The sequence below is a fragment of the Syzygium oleosum genome, unplaced genomic scaffold (genome assembly GCF_021117445.2).
Source record: "Syzygium oleosum isolate NSW1041296 unplaced genomic scaffold, Sole_v2.1 Sole_v2.02, whole genome shotgun sequence".
Lineage (NCBI taxonomy): Eukaryota > Viridiplantae > Streptophyta > Magnoliopsida > Myrtales > Myrtaceae > Syzygium > Syzygium oleosum.
In genome coordinates this window covers 14,216,724-14,235,690 of record NW_026607486.1, presented here as the reverse complement: position 1 = coordinate 14,235,690, position 18,967 = coordinate 14,216,724, and the positions used below count along the sequence as shown (strand labels likewise).

Here is an 18,967-nt window from a genome sequence, read left to right as displayed (position 1 = left end):
CGAATGTACTCAATCATCAATAGTAGTTGAACCTGAGGCACTTTCGCGTGGGTCTGAGCAGATATATTCATTCTTTCGCTCCGAGCCCTGATTTGGTGCTCCTTAAAAACGTTTTTTTTTTAACGAAGAAAATTTGATATTCTTTATGTCATAGGGGAGCTTAGAAACGGACTTTTACGCCCGATATCTGATACACCCGTCTATTGATCAACTCTAGTCAAAGTAACTTTTGAGACTTGCCCGACATGTTTATAACAACGCCAGTGTTAACCAGTAGAATTCACGTACACTCTACCAATTGGTAATATGCTCCACCACGTAACATATTAACAGCATCCTGATGAACAAACGATTTACGATCCCCAGATTGTGACATCTCAATTAGAAAAAGAGGTTTAACCTTTATTTGAGAAAAAACAAAGATTGAAGCTTTCAACATCCATTTGTGACAGCTGTTTTTTCCAATTTATGCAATTAATTTGGCTGATTCAACCCCTAAATGAAGCACCAACTTAACAAGATCGAAAGTGATGAGATCAGTAGATCATAGAAGATCAGCAACATAGAAAAATAACATGTAGATGAGGGCCAATACGTAGATTTGAGTACATTAATGCAGGACTTCCTCCATATCCATTTATTGTCACCACCATTTCCCATTCCAAAACCAAAATGCCATCAACAAGAAGTTCCAACTTCATTAGACCCTCCACGTACAAACTGTACAGCACTAGACTACACAAACTGTTTGATCATCATAAGAGCAGAACACGGAGACAGAGACTTGAGACGTATTGTATATGTAAGTAGATAAAAACTTATACGTCAGTAGTCATAACTTTATCTAACAGAACTCCACGTTAAGTACCACGTCTTCTCCCTCCAATTGGAAGTTCCCTGAACCAGAAGCCGTCCATATCTGACAGAACTTTACGTCAATGACCAAGTTGGATACATAACTACTAGCAATGACGCATCAACTCTCACGCCTCGTAAAGCATTCCAACCTCAATACGCTGTGGCAATGGCACCCCTAAAGCAGGAAATGCGGACCGGCAATTACTGTGCAAGACTTCATAGAAGCCAAGCAGAATCTTATCGAACCAGCCACAACTATTGCTTATGTAAAACCTAGTCTTCCCTCGTATGTGTACAACACCGGCAAGCTTCGCCTCTTCTATATAAGCAACTTCTTGATGCGCTTCCTCTGGCGAGCCAGGCGATGAGAAACTCGAGCAGGTCCGTATGTGCGCAATCAGCGCATTGGTAACTTGAGTGACCAAGTCGTCTCCTTCATGATTAAGTGAATCTGCATATCCATACTGAATCACACATCCATAGACTCCTTTGAGGCCCAGTTTATTTACAACGATTCTCTCATGCGGAGCGACTTTTGGAACCAATAAGTATCTAAGAGTAGTGAAAACAGTGACTTTGTGGAAAGATCTCATGTTCTTTATGTAATGACCAAGAATGGGAGTAAGCCCGTCTTGAATATTGGTGTAAAAGAAGCATAATCCAGAAACCCTTTGTATACCAGGCTCAGACAGTAATATCTCAAGCCTGTCAAGGTTTATCTTATGTGTCAGCTCATACTCCATCTTTCTCTGCCTTCCATAGAACCAACCAAACATTATAAAGGCGAGAATAATAGATATGGCAAAAGGAATCCATCCACCCTCAGGAATTTTTGTGAAAACAGCGCTGACATAGACACCTTCCATCACAAAGAATACACAGACATAAAGCGCAACCAGCACGATGGGAGTTCTCCAAATCATGATCATAACCAGGGTTAAGAGTATTGTGGTGATGAGCATGACTAGACTGACAACAACACCTGCAAGAGATGCTTAGTTGTTAGTAAAGTCTTTCCATATGATTATCAAATGTACCCAAAGAAAAACAATATCATTAAAACTATGATCAACTTTTTCACAGAGTGCCAACACTTACTTTCAATAAAGAGATCATGAATGCTTGATTCGGTTAACAGTGTAAAGAGATTTCATTCAGGACGCTATTGCAACTCACTTAAGCATATTTTATATTCGGCGTCGTGCCTTCAAAACCTTTATAGAAAGATTAGAAGTATCCGGGCACCTTTTTTGAGCTTTTCTTAAGTAGAAAGTACTAATATAAATTTCCCACCAAAACTAAAATCTTTTATTTTTTATTTGACAGATTCTCAAAAAATTGCATACTACCTTTGGTGACCTTAAATGTCCATAAGTATATATGTTTAAACAATTGAGGTATTTAGTACGAAATAAATCTCAAATCTCAAAAGCTAAAAGCAAAAAGTTGAAAAGCAAAACTCCAAGCAGACCCTCACAATTTATCTTCATTATTCCGGTGGTCACATGCAGAGATTTTCGGGGAAAAGAAGATGAAATTAATGCAGCAATGGCATACTAAAATAGTTGCTCTATGATATAGAATTCAGGATATCATATACCCACCAAAAGCATTGCCAATATCTTTTCCATCTCCAAAAATAAGAATGACGGCAACACAGAGGATCATGAGGATGTAATTAATTTCTGGAGAGTAAACTTCGCCTTCTTTGTCGGGGGAAGTATGAACCACCTTAACTCGAGGAAAATAATCAAGTACTACAGATTGCTTAATTACAGAAAAGGTAGCTGATATTAACGACTGGCTTGCAACAATTGCTGCAAGTGTGGCAACGACAAACATTGGCCAGTATATAGATCCTGGAATGAACTTGTAAAACCCATCATCATGATCATTAGGATGACGAATTAAGTACGCAGTCTGGCCGGCATATGTTAGTACCAGTGATGGATATATCGTACATAGAAATGCTATCTGTCAAGGAAAAGTGGCATTAGACTGATATGTTGGAAAGGAATCAACACAAAGAGCTTGGGAGAGGAAGGTTCACCTGGATAGAAGTCCGATTGAAATGACCAAGATCAGCAAACAGAGCTTCTGAACCTGATATTATAAAAGAGAGTCACATGAATGTACCATGTTTACCATTGTCAGAAGAGCAGGTTTATTTTAATGCACATCTGCAACACAAGCTTAGTTCATCATTAGACATCAGTGAGTACTGAGAGCAGGTTTGAATCCACTATGGTCCTGTCCAATCAGTCGCTTAACTGGAGAGAGAGAGAGAGAGAGAGAGAGAGCAAATTTGGACTCTAACTACTGGAACACAAACTGGAATAGGTATTTCAGATTGTGTCATGACATAATTCATCCTTGTACATAATACAAAACTGTGGCAAAATTTAAACGGTAAAGACTAAGGATACTCCAGATACTGATAAGTAATCCATCAGGGCAATGTATCGGTAAAACTCCTTTTGCCTATCAAAGTTTATAGCTCAAAGTAAATTGCAGGAACAAGCAAATGATTCAGGAATTATTCTGTGAAGCTTGAAGCACATTTGTTTGTAATACATCTGACCAATGGACATTTAAAATACAGCAGCAAAACCTGACAAAATCATAAGAATTACAGAAACGCCTTCACAAAACCTGACAACCTGGAAGTACCCATAAAAATCAGTCTAAATTTCCATAATGACTCCTATACTTACCATGTACAACAGTTCAAATGAAAAAGTATCCATACTTCTATTCAAGTCATAAGAATGCGATCCTGTCAGTCTTGGAGCTCGTGTAATGTGAAATAACAGCAAGCTCACCTGTAATACAAAGCACAGTTCCACCAAGTAATAGCCAACCTTCCTTGCCATTTCTCCAGAAGAAATGGACAATGTAGTGTGGTGACAAGGCCTTGAATATGCTCGGATAATGCTTTATGATGCTGTAAATTCCTACAAGTGGAGTGGTCAACGTCCATGCTCCCATGATGGGAGAAAAGAGGAAACTCACTTTAGATGTACCAAACTTTTGCAGTAGGAACAGAACGATAAGAACTATCGCAGAGAGTGCTTCCACCAAAGCTGAAAAAAACGTGAACATGTGTAAACCCTACGAAGGCCGGATTCTTTTTTTATTCACATCAAACTTAACGGGGAACTGATGAGCTTAACAATTTCCCACCTTGAAAAAGTAAAATAACATGAATAGTTGTTGATTCTTACATTTGGTGACAGAAGGAAAAGGTGCTCTCACTCCATCCATTGCCGATAACACTATCAACAAATATGATAAGTCAAAAACTCGAAACCCCAAACAAAAATCCCAGCAAAGGGGGAAAAATGGCATGGTGACTAACCTGAAATTGCAGGGGTAAGAATACCATCGCCGATTAGCATACACATCCCCAACATAGCAATAAAAAGTAGTACCCTCCTCGCAACTATGCTCTGTTCAAAGAATTTTGCAAGCCTACTTTGCTTTTCAGTACCCTCAGGCAAGCCATGCCGTGAAACACCAGAGTTTGATTCTACACGTTTGGAATGGAGGATGCCAACATTCACTTTCCTACATAGCAACGAGTACAATGCAAATGTCCCACCTGCAATAGCAGTTGTCTTCATCATTCAAAAATATAGCAGCTCATGTTATGAGAGAGTCAATTTTAATTTCCAAAAAACCATCAGAAAGGCCAAAAGACCAAATTGAAGAAGGAGAACTGAACAACATCAGACCCCTCCTAGCTTGTTGACGGTTAACTTAATCTCTAGAGTATACTTGCTTCTAAAACATTAAAAAGTTTTGAAATGACATTCCAGCAGTGTTTCCCAAGTGTCGGACAACTTCATAAATTTGCAATAAAATACTTTCAAAATGACAATAATAGACACTCTTCATCAAAAAGGATCTCCATTGTTTAATGTGCCACCAAGAGAAAGATCCAATATGTTCCCAAACAATAGATGTCTGACTCATGGAGTGGCTCTGAACTACTCAGCATCGTTAACGACTTAAACCACGATGCTCCAGGAAACCGTAAGGTCCACTTCTAATGGACATAACCGTTTTGCAGGTCATAGAATTTCTAAATTATTTTACTATTTTCAATTTCAAAAGACCTTCCTTTAGGTGTCACTCCTGCCCCCATTTTCTCGTTCATTCAGCTGGAGTTGTAATTCTCTCTTTGGTAGTGTACTTTTCAGCAAAAACTAGAGTAGAACCATGAAAGAGAAGACTCCAAATACTTTACCTGGCTCTCTCAAAAAACAAAGAGCGACTACTGTACAGATCTTGCTCTTCAAGAGAGAGAACTACTCCAAAAGAGCTTTCGAGCCTTCGCAGTTCACATCACCAATTTTAAAATTTTGAGGCAACAGCTGTGTGCAGAACTCTGAATACCACTTTTTTTTACTAGACTGATTTTAGAAATGTAGAATAATGTGCAACGGTGTGTGTAGGAGGAGCTACAGAGTGGACTAGAGTATGTGGGAACCAGTAGAATTAGCAAAGCAACTGTATGGAATGAATATAATACAAACCAAACTAAATAAAAAACTTTATTAGGGTCTCGTATTGACCTTCGCCCTGATCATCAGCTTTGAGAGCTATTCCGGCGTACTTTACAACACCAATGAGGGTGAGCGTCCAAAACATGATACTGTAGATCCCTAAGTAGTCTTCTTCTGTTGGAGACTTTAGTGGCATTGATGGGTATACATATAGGGGAGATGTTACTAGGCCTCCAAACACGACCCCAAGTGTCTTGTAGGCAAGTATCAGAGTAGCCCTCCTTCCCTTCCCCTGTTTCAAACACTTTCTTTACTCAGAACATCCGACTGATCCGTAAATTGTTAAGGTATAATTCAAATAGTACAATAACAAATTCCAAAATGTATGAAAGATGAAAATCAGGAAGGAAACCAGTAAACAAGGTTCAATCGCAGCAACATTCGTGGCCAAAGACATGGTTACATGCTTATTTGCTGTTACATAGCAAACAAAGTCATGATGGATACACGACCAAGTGACATTTTCCGCACAAACAGTTGTTTCAACATGATATCTGAGCTTGAAGTCCGAGTTTCGGTTTCTCAACATTCTCTGATCTGGTTATTCTGCTTGTATTTCTTAGGTTATGAGGTTCTGCTCGGAGTCTCTTTGATGTGCACATCCACATGCAATGCCCGGCTTTCGCAAGAGGAAAATTGCTAACACATATGCTTGGCGTATATAATGCATTCTCTCAGAACAAACAGTTGCCTCGATAAACAGTAAAAAACTTCCCCTTTTTTAACCATTCAACTAATATGCATTATTTTTTACCCAAAAAAAAAACTAATATGCATTATTCTTTGTGAACACGTCTTCGGAAATTATGATAACTATGAGAACAAAACGAAACTCAGTCCCACCCAAACAACCAGACTTGCGGAAACCAAAGCATTCACGATCGACAATGAACGAGGAAAAATCGCAAAGACCTCCTCTTTTCTCCACGGCGGTCACAACTTAGAATCCGAAAAAACTCGAGCTTTCTCTATTTTTCCACGCAGACAAGACAGGGCAAGGACACCCATGTTCAAGAACAGCGTCCGTGCAAACACACCGTACCTTGTTCAGACGATGATGACTCAGCGGGTCGCCAGAGTGAAGGAGGTGATGGTGGTGGTGGCGGCGGCCGTTGCTGCGATCGGAATCAACCACGATCTCCGACAGAGCCGCCGTCGCCGCCGCCACCTCCGCCGCGGGCAGCCCGACCGGTCGATTCGGGGGCATCGCCACGCCCGCGCACGCGCCCACCCCAGCTAGCAGCACTCGCTTTCTCGTCACTCGACCCGTGAACGCGAGAGAGAGTGTTTTTTTTTTTTTTGAGACGACTCTTTGGCCTTTTGGCCCCTTTCGGCTCTTACAACATTGTACGGTTCATGTCAATGTCGTATGTTTTCCATGCAATGCCGCGTGTGAACCTCGGAATACACCACGTGCGCGAGCCGATGTCCTAAACAGTGATTTCCCAATGGGAACTTGCAATCGAACCCTGTGTCGCGCGCCTGCCTGAACGAGGGGTTGCAATCGTGCTTACAATTGGATCGCACTTGCTCAGTATAATCACTTCATTTACTACACAGGGCGCTCATTATATGATTTTTTGTAATGTCCGAGCGTAAATCGAAGAACAATTGCCTCGAAAACCTATCTCGGGGAACTTTCGAGTTGTATCGTAAATTCAAAGTACGCGGCCTTCCGTTTGGATTTGCTTGAAAAGAGTAATCACGGAACTCGGAGTTCCGGGAATTTGAAAAAAGAAAAACAAAATAATAAAGTGATAAAAACTTATATCAAAAGGTTGCAAACTTAAATGCGGACTTTGTTTCTGTTTTTTTTTTTTTTTTTGACTTGAAAATAAATGAAAATACAAGATTTTCTAGGTAAAGCCTTTTCTTTTTTACCCCCTCCAAAAGCTCCTTTTAGTAAGAGAGCGGGGGCATTTAAAATTAAAGGAAGCTTCCTACTTGTCCAATGTGACTCGAAATTCTTCTTTTGGAAGAAGATTCACAGCATCTACCAGCGCGAGCCCACGTTGTTTAGGACTTCAAAGGTATCGTGACCTCAGCAAGAAGACTCGTCAAAATAAATCAAAAGGTTTATCGGAGGGATCATGACACGAACAGTCATTGAACTTTGATCCAATTTATAATGTGATTCCTCATTCCCTGAATTTTAGCCTAGTATTCATTATGGTCCATGAACTTTTAATTTGTTTATTGTGGTTCCTGAATTACGTGAAAATGTTCAAAATTCAAGAACTACATTTAACATTTTCGTATAGTTAAATGGCTAAATTGAATATGTACCAAAAGTTTAGGGACGACATTACACAAATCAAAAGTTCAGACACGGCATTGCACATTTGACTAAAATTCAGGAACCATATTGAACAAATTAAAAGTTTATAAACCACATTACATACTGACGAAATACCAAAAGGGCCCGTTAAAAGGAGCCTCGTTACAAAGAAGTGCCCACGAGTCTTCTGGCGGGTTAGAAAGCCAATCTCATTCGTGGGAGATAAAACCAGTCAGCAGCTTTGTTGGCTTCACAGGTTTCTCTGATAAGCGAATGCACTTCCGAGGGAACTTGATCTATGCACACCAAAGCCCTCAATAGACCAGTACAGTCCGTTTCAACTAAAGATTTCTTCGTGTCTCCTCTAGAGCAGGAATACGGGGGGCTTCGTTGAGAGGCAAGGGGCTTCAGCTTGAGAGACGCAGCGGCTACTTTCGTAGATCCCATGCAGCCATCCACGACGCTTCCAGTATAATCTTGGCACAAGCAAGCTACTGCTCCGTTCGTTGCACCTTCCTCGATCGATCCGTCCATGTTTAATTTCAGAACACCCTTCTTCAATGGAGTCCAAATCTGAGGTGAACCCTAAACTGATATAACTGTGATAAATTTACCACAAATTAATTTTCTTGACCACCCAATATCCCAAACTGGATGATAATGACAAATTTACTCACCATTAGTTTCTGTTAAATTTTACCGTCAAATTACTGATATGGATGACACGGTATACCAGTTTGGGATTTTACCCTCCGTTTGTCACAGGTGTTTTGGTTAGTGATTTTTCGTGAACCCCGATCGAGACGAAACACTCGTGGTTAGAAAGCCCCTGGAAGTCTAGCAAAACTCCGTAGTTTATGACTTTTTCCAATTCGGCCCACAAAAATACAGAGTTGGCAATCTAGCCCAAAAGTTCGCTCAGGCCCTGAGACTGGGCCCATACGAAAAACGGTATATTCAAGACCCAAATGACCAACCAAACAACGTCCGGAATTTAACGATCGCCCACCAAATTGAAGCTACGAAAGTCCTCTACAGCTTTGTAGTTTATGATTTTTTCCAAATTTCAACCTTAAGACCTCAAAACCCTAAAAAATGTCGCTATACACAGTCTGGATTTTTCCCGACCACGGGACCGGCAGAGGACACCCAAATTCCAAGGGGCTTCATTTGTAGCAACCATCTCCGTTCGGGACATGGGACCCATCAAAACGAAGCTCGTTTCATCCTCCACAGATGACTATTGTAATAAGTAATTTTACATTATCAGCGAAAACCTTGAATTGAAAATATCAAGGTAATTTACGTGCAATCTACGTAGTCTCCACATTCAAAATTTGAATTTAATTAACGTTGTGCATTTGATGATAATGTGAATTTATGTTCTAAAGTTACTCAAAACCGTAAATATAGTACCTTCTTTACATGATTTAAGTTTTGTTCTTTTTTCACGCGCATGGTGTGCACTCTTTTGTCATTAGTATAAAGAAAGACCTCGAGAGCAATTTATGAGGTCCCTACCTGAAAAAGGTTTTCTCGCACAAGCTCCACATATCGTGTGATGCCTTGACCTTTTGACGGGTCTTGCATGGCACGACTTGGAATTTTTGAGTCGCTTTGGGGGGCCAGCTATCGGAGAAAAGGACTTTGATCCATGAAACTCCTTGCATTGCGTGTCCAACACTAGTCATCTTGGATTCTATCGCTTTTAGTCTTTTACAATTTCCAAAACGTGAATGCCTGCACATGCTTCACAGAGTCCCTTCTGACAACTTCCCCAATTATCTTGGACCTAATTCTCTAAAAAACCCTCAACTTTAGCCTTTATCCCAATTATATCTCAAACTTTTTTTTGTCTCATAAAAAACCACAAACTTTCACTTTTGTCCCAAATCTACCCCATTAACTTTTCGTCCAATTTTTTAATTTTATTTTTTATTTTTTCGATTTTTTTTATTTTTTCTTTTCTTTTCATTTTCCTTTCCTTTTCTTTTTTTTTTGTTTCACCTTCAACCTCTGGCCGGTCGCCGGTCCGGCGACCGGCCAGAGGCGGGGGCCGGCGAGGACGGCCCCGCCGGCCGCTGGCGAGGCTCAGCCTCGTGTGCACTCTTTGTCATTCAAGCCTTGGAATTCAGTCATTCCAAAGCCTTAACAAATGGAAGCTGCATTGGCATTGAGAGGGAAGCTCTTTTGAAGATCAAGCAGCATCTCACGGATCCTTCAAGACGTCTGTGGTCGTGGACCGGTGAGGGTTGTTGCGAGTGGGAAGGAGTTGAATGCAGCAAGAAGACTGGTCACGTGTCGAAGCTCGATCTTCGTAATCCTTGTGATGGCTTAGAGAATTGCAGCCTGGGAGGTAAGATACATCTCGCTCTAAATGAACTGAAGCATTTGAAGTATCTAGATCTCAGCTTCAACAGTTTTTCAACCCAAAAAATCCCAGGGTTCTTACCTTCTCTTCAAAAACTTGAGTATCTCAACCTCTCATCCGCGGGCTTCCATGGTGATATTTCCAATCAACTTAGTAACCTTTCCAACTTACGGTACTTGGATCTTAAGGAGTGGAGTGGATTGTCTTTACAAACAGAGAACCTCCTATGGCTATCGACATTCTCTAACTTGAAGTACTTGGATCTGTCTAATGTCCGCCTTCTTAACCCCAAAGAATGGTTAAGTCCTATCAACATGCTTTCCTCCCTAGAGTTTTTAATATTGAGTGGATGTGGTTTGGAAGATGCTTCAACCTCTGTATGTGTCAATTTCACTTCTCTTAGATTCCTTGATCTGAGTTACAACTTCATGAATTCATCTATTCCTCCTTGGTTTCGAAACTTCAGCAAACTCGAACATCTTGATTTAAGTTATAATAATCTCCAGGGCATATTCCCCACAGTCATCCTTGAAAATAGTCGGCTTAGGTTCCTTGATGTCTATTTAAATTTTGGGCTGGAAGGTGAACTTTTGAAAAACTTGAGCATTTTCTGCAATTTGCAAGAACTAAGCTTGAGTTATAACCAATTTAGTGGGGAGATTTCCGACACCAAAGATGGTGCTTTGATGTGTGGACAAAGTAACCTGAAGATTATTGCAGCTTCAAGTAACAATTTCAGTGGCCACCTACCCAATCAATTTGGGAATTTCAAAGATCTCGAAACCCTCGATCTTTCATTGAACTCGATTTCAGGTTCTATTCCCGCTACTGTCGATCAACTGTCATCTTTGAGAATGTTGGACCTCTCTTCTAACAAATTGAGCGGGAATCTTCCAAAAAGTATTGGGCAACTATCCAATCTAGAGTCGATAGACATTACTAATAATCAATTGGATGGAATTGTCAGCGAACTTCACTTTGCAAATCTCACAAGCTTGACTCTACTGTCCATTGCTTTGAACGAGCTTGTAATAAATATTAGCGCATCTTGAGTTCCTCCTTTCCAAATTCAAAATGTTGACATGTCAAGTTGCAAAGTGGGACCGGAATTCCCGAACTGGCTTCGATCACAGAGGGACATTACGGGGTTGAAAATGTCAAATGCTAGCATCTCAGATGAAGTTCCCCATTGGCTTCCTGACGTTTTATCTAACATTGAAAATTTGGATCTCTCGCGCAATATGCTCAGAGGCAACATATCCGGAATTATTGGAAAAAAGATGCCACAATTAAAGAGAGTGTCACTTTCTGCAAATAACCTCAGCGGTAGCATTCCAAGTTCATTATGCATGTCAGATGAATTGTATATTCTTGATCTCTCTAAGAACCAACTCTCTGGGAGACTTCCACGATGTTGGAGGAAGTCACAAGCATATTTGGAATGGGTTTCATTGGGAGACAACAAGTTAAATGGTCAGGTTCCAGACTCTTTATGCCATTTGGAACAATTAGGATTTCTAGGCCTACATGGAAATGGTTTGAACGGAGTGCTTTCGAAATGTTTCCTAAAGCTAGATTTTTATATCATCGATCTCAGTGATAATCGATTCACTGGTAGAATACCTCCATTTGGACGACACTCTCAATCATTTGTGATAATCGATCTTGAGAGAAATTACTTCACCGGGGACATTCCTTTGCCGCTGTGCCATCTTGCTAATCTCCAGTATTTAAGCCTAGCGAATAACAAACTCTCCGGAGGGATTCCTCGTTGCTTCAACAACTTCTCGCGGATGTGGGCCAATTCCACTTCGAATACCATGTCCACGTCGGGGTTTCCTTTAATGGTTAATATAAAAGGAATAAGCCTAGAATTCACCAACACACTTCCGTACTTATTTTCCATTGACCTCTCAAGCAACATGTTAGACGGACAAATACCGGAAGGGCTAAGGGCCTGTTTGGTTCGGCTTTGGGGGAATGCATTTGGCAAAATGCAAATACCTTTGAGTTAAAGGGGTTTTCCGAAATGCAAGTAGTGTTTGGTAACGTGTCTTTTAAAATCACATCTGAAAATAACTTTGGTCTAAATACCGTTTGGTAAAATCTTAATTTTGTAAAGGACTTTTGCTAATATTTTTTTAAAAAATTTTTTTGGCCTGAACCAGCACCGCCGGCGACTGTCCGGCGACTGTCCGGCAGGCCAAAACGGCCGCCGGCCAACCTCCGGCGGCCAGATCTGGCCGCCGCCAGCCTCGCCTGAGGTCGGCCGACCTCCAGGCGACCACCGCCCGGGGGCTCGTCGACTCTCGGCGACCACCGCTCGGGGTCGCCCGGACTCCACGCAGCGCTTGGGTCGCGCGATCCAGATCTGGGTCGCGACCCAGCGCCGCTGAGGCCGGGCGACCCAGGCGGTGGTCGCCGGGTCGAGCGACCTCGGCGACGCCACCTGGGGTCGGGCGACCTCCGGCTACCGCCGCCGGGGGTCGCGACCCGGCGACCGCCGCTGGATCCGCCGACCTCGGGCGGTGCTCGAGTCGCGCGACCCGGATCCGGGTCGCGCGACCCGCCGCCGCTGAGGGTCCCGACACGCCGCTGGGGTCGGCCGACCTCCGGCGACCACCGCCCGAGGTCGCCCGACCCCGAGCGGCGGTCGCCGGACCCCTCAGGCGGCCTCCGGTGTGACTCCTTGGGCGCGATGAACAGTAGCGAAATGAACAGTGCCACTTGCATTCCGAAAATGCAATTTCCCCAAGGGACCTCAGGAGGTGCATTCAGCCAAAGGCCCTTGGGGAGCTTTGGAGATGCAATTGCATCTCCTCAAAGCTTGCAAAAAAAATTACCAAACAACTTTGCATTTGCCCAAGGACCTTTAGAGCTCCAAAGCAGCTTTGAAATGCTGAACCAAACAGGCCCTAACTGGGCTTGCTCAACTTCAGAATTTGAACCTCTCTCAAAATATGTTGATTGGAAAAATCCCTTCATATATTGGCAACTGGAGACATTTAGAATCACTCGATTTATCCAGTAACAAGCTATCAGGTGAAATCCCTCCTGGTATATCAAATTTAGACTTTCTAAGTCATTTGGATCTTTCTTTCAACAATTTATCTGGTCGTGTTCCGTCGGGCAATCATCTAAGCACTCTGGATGATCAATCCGTTTATCGCGGCAACGCTGGGCTTTGCGGAGCTCCTCTTTTGAAAGTTTGTCCTGGAGATGAGCAAAATGATAAGGACAGACGAGATGGTCACAATTCGAGTGAAGATAAGTCTAATGAAGGAGATTATGTTGTTCTTTGGTTTTACTCAGGATTGGGACCGGGATTTGCAGTGGCATTCTTGGGATTTTGTGGCATACTACTTTTCAAGCAATCTTGTAGGATTTCCTATTTTCGGACAGTGGATAGGATTATTGAAAAATTGTCAATCATGAGGATGATTACCATTCTTTGGTTCAAGAGATCTTTTCAATTCCAACTACGCAAATAAGAGCTTATTTAGTAAGCAAAATCATCTCCCTCTCTCATGATTTATATTTTCTTTTCCTCATACTCATTTAATTTGTCGATAGATGTTGCTAATTGTTTCTAGCATTTCTCCTCACATTGTGAGCAGCAGGTAACACCCTCCATGAAGAACAGAACTTATCCAATTCCGGAGACATGCGTCCCTGCAACTGCTAGGAAACTAATAGGTCCTTTCTTCACGATGGAAGATTGCTATTGAAGTTTCCGGTAATAAAGATGTTGGGCTCATTATTCTCCAACATTTCTCTCTTTCTTTCCATTTGGTTATAAAAAAAAATCTCTTGCTTTTGTCCAAGAAAATGTATATGTTATATGTAAAATGAGCGCGACTATGTAAGCCAAAGTCAGATGAGTCTACCGTTCTGGTAGAGTAAAAATTGGAAAAATGTTTCATGCCTGTAACATGTGAAAAGCATGATAACTAGCCAAACACGTTAGCAATAAAATTTTGATCGGCAACTTGTTCAATTGAAAAAATGTTAGTAAGTTACTAACACTTTTACAAAAGTACCAACAGTTATTAGATTGTCTTAAATTGCTTATTTCAATAATTTACTAACATTATTTACATAATTTACCGATGTGTGAACGTTACCAACTTTTTATAGAAAATTACCAGCTCTTATTTGAGTCCACTTATCAACATTTATCACATTGTTTCAAAATTGCTGATTGCTCCAGTATTTTACTAATATTTGTCATCGAAGTTTCAAATTACTAACTATTATCCAAAAGTACCATCTTGATTTGGGTGAAGTACCAAGCTTTTGCGGGTTAAGTTACCAACTAATTTTAACTTTACTAACTCTTATTTGAGTAAATTACCAAAATTTGTTAATTGTTTCAAAACTGACAACGGTATTAATAATTTACCAATATATATTTTTGGAGCATTGGAACTATTAAATTTATTAACTCTTCCAGGAAATTACCAACCCTTGTTTAAATCATTTTACAAATGTTATCTGATTGCTTGCGATTACCTAACTTCCAATACTTTACAAAGTTTATCTGTTAAAGTTAGGAAGATATTAATTTTACTAGTCTTATAGGAAATTACCAACTTTTGTTTGAGTCATAATTACGGATCATTTAATTATTTCCAAACTCCAATTGTTCAAATAATTTACCAACATTTATTTGCACAGCTTACCTAATTGTGCAATTTAATAACTATTCTAGGAAAGTACCAACTGTTAATCGAGTCCATTTCCCACGTTTATTAGATTATTTAGTAGTTACAACAGCAAACATTTTAGCCTTAAAAGGCTCACGCTTTTATCTAAACTTTCATTAGAGCCCGCGCCTTATGCTGAGACAAATGATACTGATATGTAAACAAGGAAGTTTACTACATTTTAAATTTATTTCCTAAACTGGTTCATGCATTTATTTCCTCCCCACGTATTTAAAACAATCTTTTTTTTTTCTTTTTTCTCTTATACGAATATATACATGGGTTCGCTCTTTTCCTAGAACTAATTCCATCAGTTTAATTTGAGGACATTGTCAAAAATTGTTCTTATACTCTTATTCAATGCTCAATTTGGTTGTTGAATTTTGTTGTGGCCAAATTAGTCCTTGTGCTCTTTTAATGAAATCAATTTAATCCTTCAAACAATTGATCCGATTGGCATTTGATACGACAACCCAAGTCAGCCATGCATGTGACTCGCATTTGCTGCTGCGGCTGCACGCACCATTTCCCACATCATTAAAACTTGAAAAAAATAATAAAAGCAAAAACAGGAGGAAAAAAAGGACAGAACGTGAAAAAAAAAAAAGGATGCATATTGCACAATTTTCAGAGAAGGGCGGTATGGGCCGCCCCAGCTTCGCTGTTGAGCCCTCACCAAGAGCCGGCGATGGAGTACCATTGCATGGTGTGTCGAGTGGCCCTCACGAGAGTCAATCAACTCTCGTCGCTTGGTCTTACACAAATATGCTCGTGCTCTCTTACTAGTACTAATGTAAAAATTATGTCTCAATCTCAAGTGTGCCACTGATATATTTATAACATGCAATCTTTTCTTCAAACTCCCTTCAAAATTCAGCATGTGACATACAAAGTCAGAAATATTTGCTATTGTTCATCTGTATCAAGCATGCATCACGGTGACGAGTTTGGGTTCCAATGTTATTCAGAATGAAAAACCATAAAATATTGAATATAAGATCCATCTCATTCAAATCAAGCACTTACAACTTAACCACGTAACTTTACAGAATCCAAGATCATAAGCAGAACCCACATTAATATTTTCGATTTCTATGTGCTTAAGTGACATGCATGGACCCAACATGTAGGCCTGGGCCAATCGAAGCTGGCCCTGACTGGTTATGTACATAAGTGCTGTCATAAGGCTGTCATATCATACAGCAATTAATGAAGGACAGTAAATCTACATGTCGTGTTGGCAGCATTGGCCGCACTCTGCCACCTCAATTTCCTAGGATTTTCAAATTGGTAAGATCGGTATCATGGAGATCAAATTGTAACACCCTTTCCTTGAAGGCTGCAAGAATTTGACAGTAAAGCAATAATGGGATTTCTTTTTTCCTTTCACGACAACTTTATTATTTAATGAGATACAAAATCCAATCATGTGAGCTTTAATTGCGCTGACTTTTATCCAAAGTAGAGTCATATTCAAGTTTTTGGAGTTAAGACTCCCACTCAAGCAGGCGTCTGGAATTCCGTTATGCCCGGTTTGTTTGCAATACTTTGCAGAAGTCTCTTTTCCCAATTCCTTCGCGAAGATGTCTGCTAACTGTAATCCTGTAGCTGTTGAAATGTCCTCTCCCTTAACCATGGCTTTCATATGCTTTTTTTTTTATTTATAAATATTTCACTTATAAACTTAAACTTTTGAGTTAGGTTTTTTAACATGGTATCAAGGATAGGTTTCTGCCCTTTTCGCGTGTGCGTCCACTTTCGTCAGTCAAATTCCACGTACCACTCCTAATCCAGCTTGCTTGTGAAAGGGAGTGTCGAAATATCTTATATCACTTGACAAAGGATGGGATTCATATGCTCTTTATATACATTTCACCGATACACTTAAGTTTTTAGGTTGGATTTTCTAAAAGTAGTCGCTTAGCTTGGCTTCACAAGTCCTTGTTGTGTGTTTTCTCTTAAGCGTTGTCTGATTATCAGAAACATTTTTGGCGCAGGCAAACTTGTAAATCCCCAATTCTTTGAATAAATAAGTTAGCCATTGAACTTCACGACATGCATTTGACACGGGATCATCATCTATGTTCAGCTTCTGTTGATGATCTCGGCACAGTTGATTATCTCTCACCTCCCTGTGAGATGATACTTTCTCACATCGATGCACAATATCCGATAATTGATCTTCTTATATTTGGACAAGACGCGCAATCCGAGTCAGGAGGTTGATTCATCGGAAGCCACGAGGATTGATGACGGATGACGAAACGGAGTTTGCAAATTAATGTGGTGCAATGACCTAATTGCAAGGCCTTAGAAAATTTGGAATAAGCCCAATTTTAGTGCGAAAGCTTAAGCTTTTCATTCAATCTACATATCGATATATACAAGTATACAATGGATGTGATAGTATCTATCTATAAGTAAAATCAAATCCTTCAAAATTAATGCTAAAACCTACCTAGCTATTCAAAGTAGAAGTTAGTCGATCACATATCCTGTCTCATACAATCACTCAATCTGATTGCGAATTACTTTCAAACTTCACACAAATGGCAAACCCAAACATCTTGACAATTATAATGAATAAGTTGGAGAAAAATATGAAACAATAGGAAATGGTGAAAGAGTTGAATAGACCAATCTTCATCACTTTTTGCTTCTCAGGTCCAAGATAAATTGCTAGCCATCTTCTACTAATCTAATCGCTGCTTGTTATTCAACTAAATAAATTCAAATACGTAACACAATTGAAAGTTAACTTTGATTATTCCCAATTCTAAGGGGGAAAATGGGCAATTTCATCAAATTTCATGAGAAGACATTTCCACCCTCCTCTGGAGAAATGTTGCAAAACGTCAAATTTCATGAGGAGACGAAGTTCATTAAGGAAAGATGCTATGAAGATTTGTACTTTTTTAAGACACGTCAAAATATAAAGTTCGTCATTGATTGCGTGATAAAGAGAAAAAGATGGTATAATTGACTAAAGAAAACTTAAGTGAAGCACCTTCTTGTTTCCATAACTCTTGTGAAAAGTGTGCAGTTCAGTGCTTCAATTGTCTAGTACCATCCCGTTAAACAGCTATTTTAATTTCTATAATTAAGTCTTCTGACTCTTTTAGTCCGCGCGATATAGTCAGTTTTGTCACCTACTATTACTATCATCATAAAAATCTTATTTTAGTATTGGTTATGTGACAAAAATTTTGTATGTGATGTTGACGTGGTGCGTAGCGCCATATCGATAAGATAAAAGAAATTGAATGCATTTGTATCATAGAAAATCGATAATTTGGAGACATTTTCCTATAATAATTAATTGTATCACTTAGAAATTAGCCAATGAAAAATAATTTTCACTATCAATAATTAATCTATCCGTAAACATTTTCATTAATAATAAAAATATTTTTCATTGATTCGATTTTATAAGCAATACAAGCGGTCGCTTTTAAATGTGAAGGCATCTCGATAAGATTGAAGGGTAATATGGCTTAATCTTGGTCCTCTGAATAAACTCCCTAACGCTGAATTCGGTAGGTATGATATAATAAGAAAATGTATTTGATTACTTACAAGAGAAAACAAAAGAAATGAAACGAGGGATTTGAGTTATAAATTTGGATGCTAGTAAAGAGAGAAAGGAATGAACAATAACACATCACGAAATAAAATGCCCTTTTTATCTATAATTTTAAATAAAATAAAGGGGGAATTAGGGAAAAAGCATAATCTAGTGTTTGATACAAAGCCAGATCCCTCCCTATTGCTTTTTTCCCCTCTCCGTCTCCTTTCCCCTTTCCCATAAACGGAAAAAGAAAATCAAGAAAAGAATCCCAGTACTTTTTTCTCGTTCCCGAAAAAAGGAAAAAAAGAAGAAGAAAAATCAAGAATCTTAATACTCTTTTCCCTAAAGTAAAGATGAACTCGAGAAATTTCAAACGAATATAAGTGTCGCAGTCATAACTTTAGAGCTCGAAGTGCAATAGATAATCATCGCGAGGGCAATTCTTAAGGTTTCTTTTTTGTTTTTTCTAATGACATCATGTCACGATAATTATTTTGAAAAATCATAATTATCTTCAATTTAAATATATTTGATAAGCGCCGGGCCATTATTTATTAAAAAAAATGAAAAAAAAAATTGGGAGCGGCAAAGAAAACTCAACAATAAACTCTCTCCTAT

The 18,967-nt window shown here is 39.7% G+C and overlaps 1 protein-coding gene and 1 pseudogene across 1 annotated transcript; one reads left to right on the top strand and one right to left on the bottom strand.

Moving 5' to 3' along the window:
• Positions 1-549: 549 nt before the first annotated feature.
• LOC115686910 (probable potassium transporter 17) lies at positions 550-6,735 on the bottom strand. Its single transcript, XM_030612332.2, has 8 exons — positions 6,469-6,735; positions 5,436-5,658; positions 4,217-4,459; positions 4,083-4,133; positions 3,681-3,941; positions 2,909-2,961; positions 2,463-2,832; positions 550-1,840 (listed from the first exon to the last, which is right to left on the bottom strand). Exons 1-8 carry the CDS (start codon positions 6,631-6,633, stop codon positions 984-986), a joined length of 2,223 nt encoding a protein of 740 aa, XP_030468192.1. The 5' UTR covers positions 6,634-6,735; the 3' UTR covers positions 550-983.
• A 2,165-nt stretch (positions 6,736-8,900) lies between these two features.
• On the top strand, positions 8,901-13,566 carry LOC115686878 (receptor-like protein EIX1; annotated as a pseudogene).
• The last annotated feature ends 5,401 nt before the right edge of the window (positions 13,567-18,967 follow it).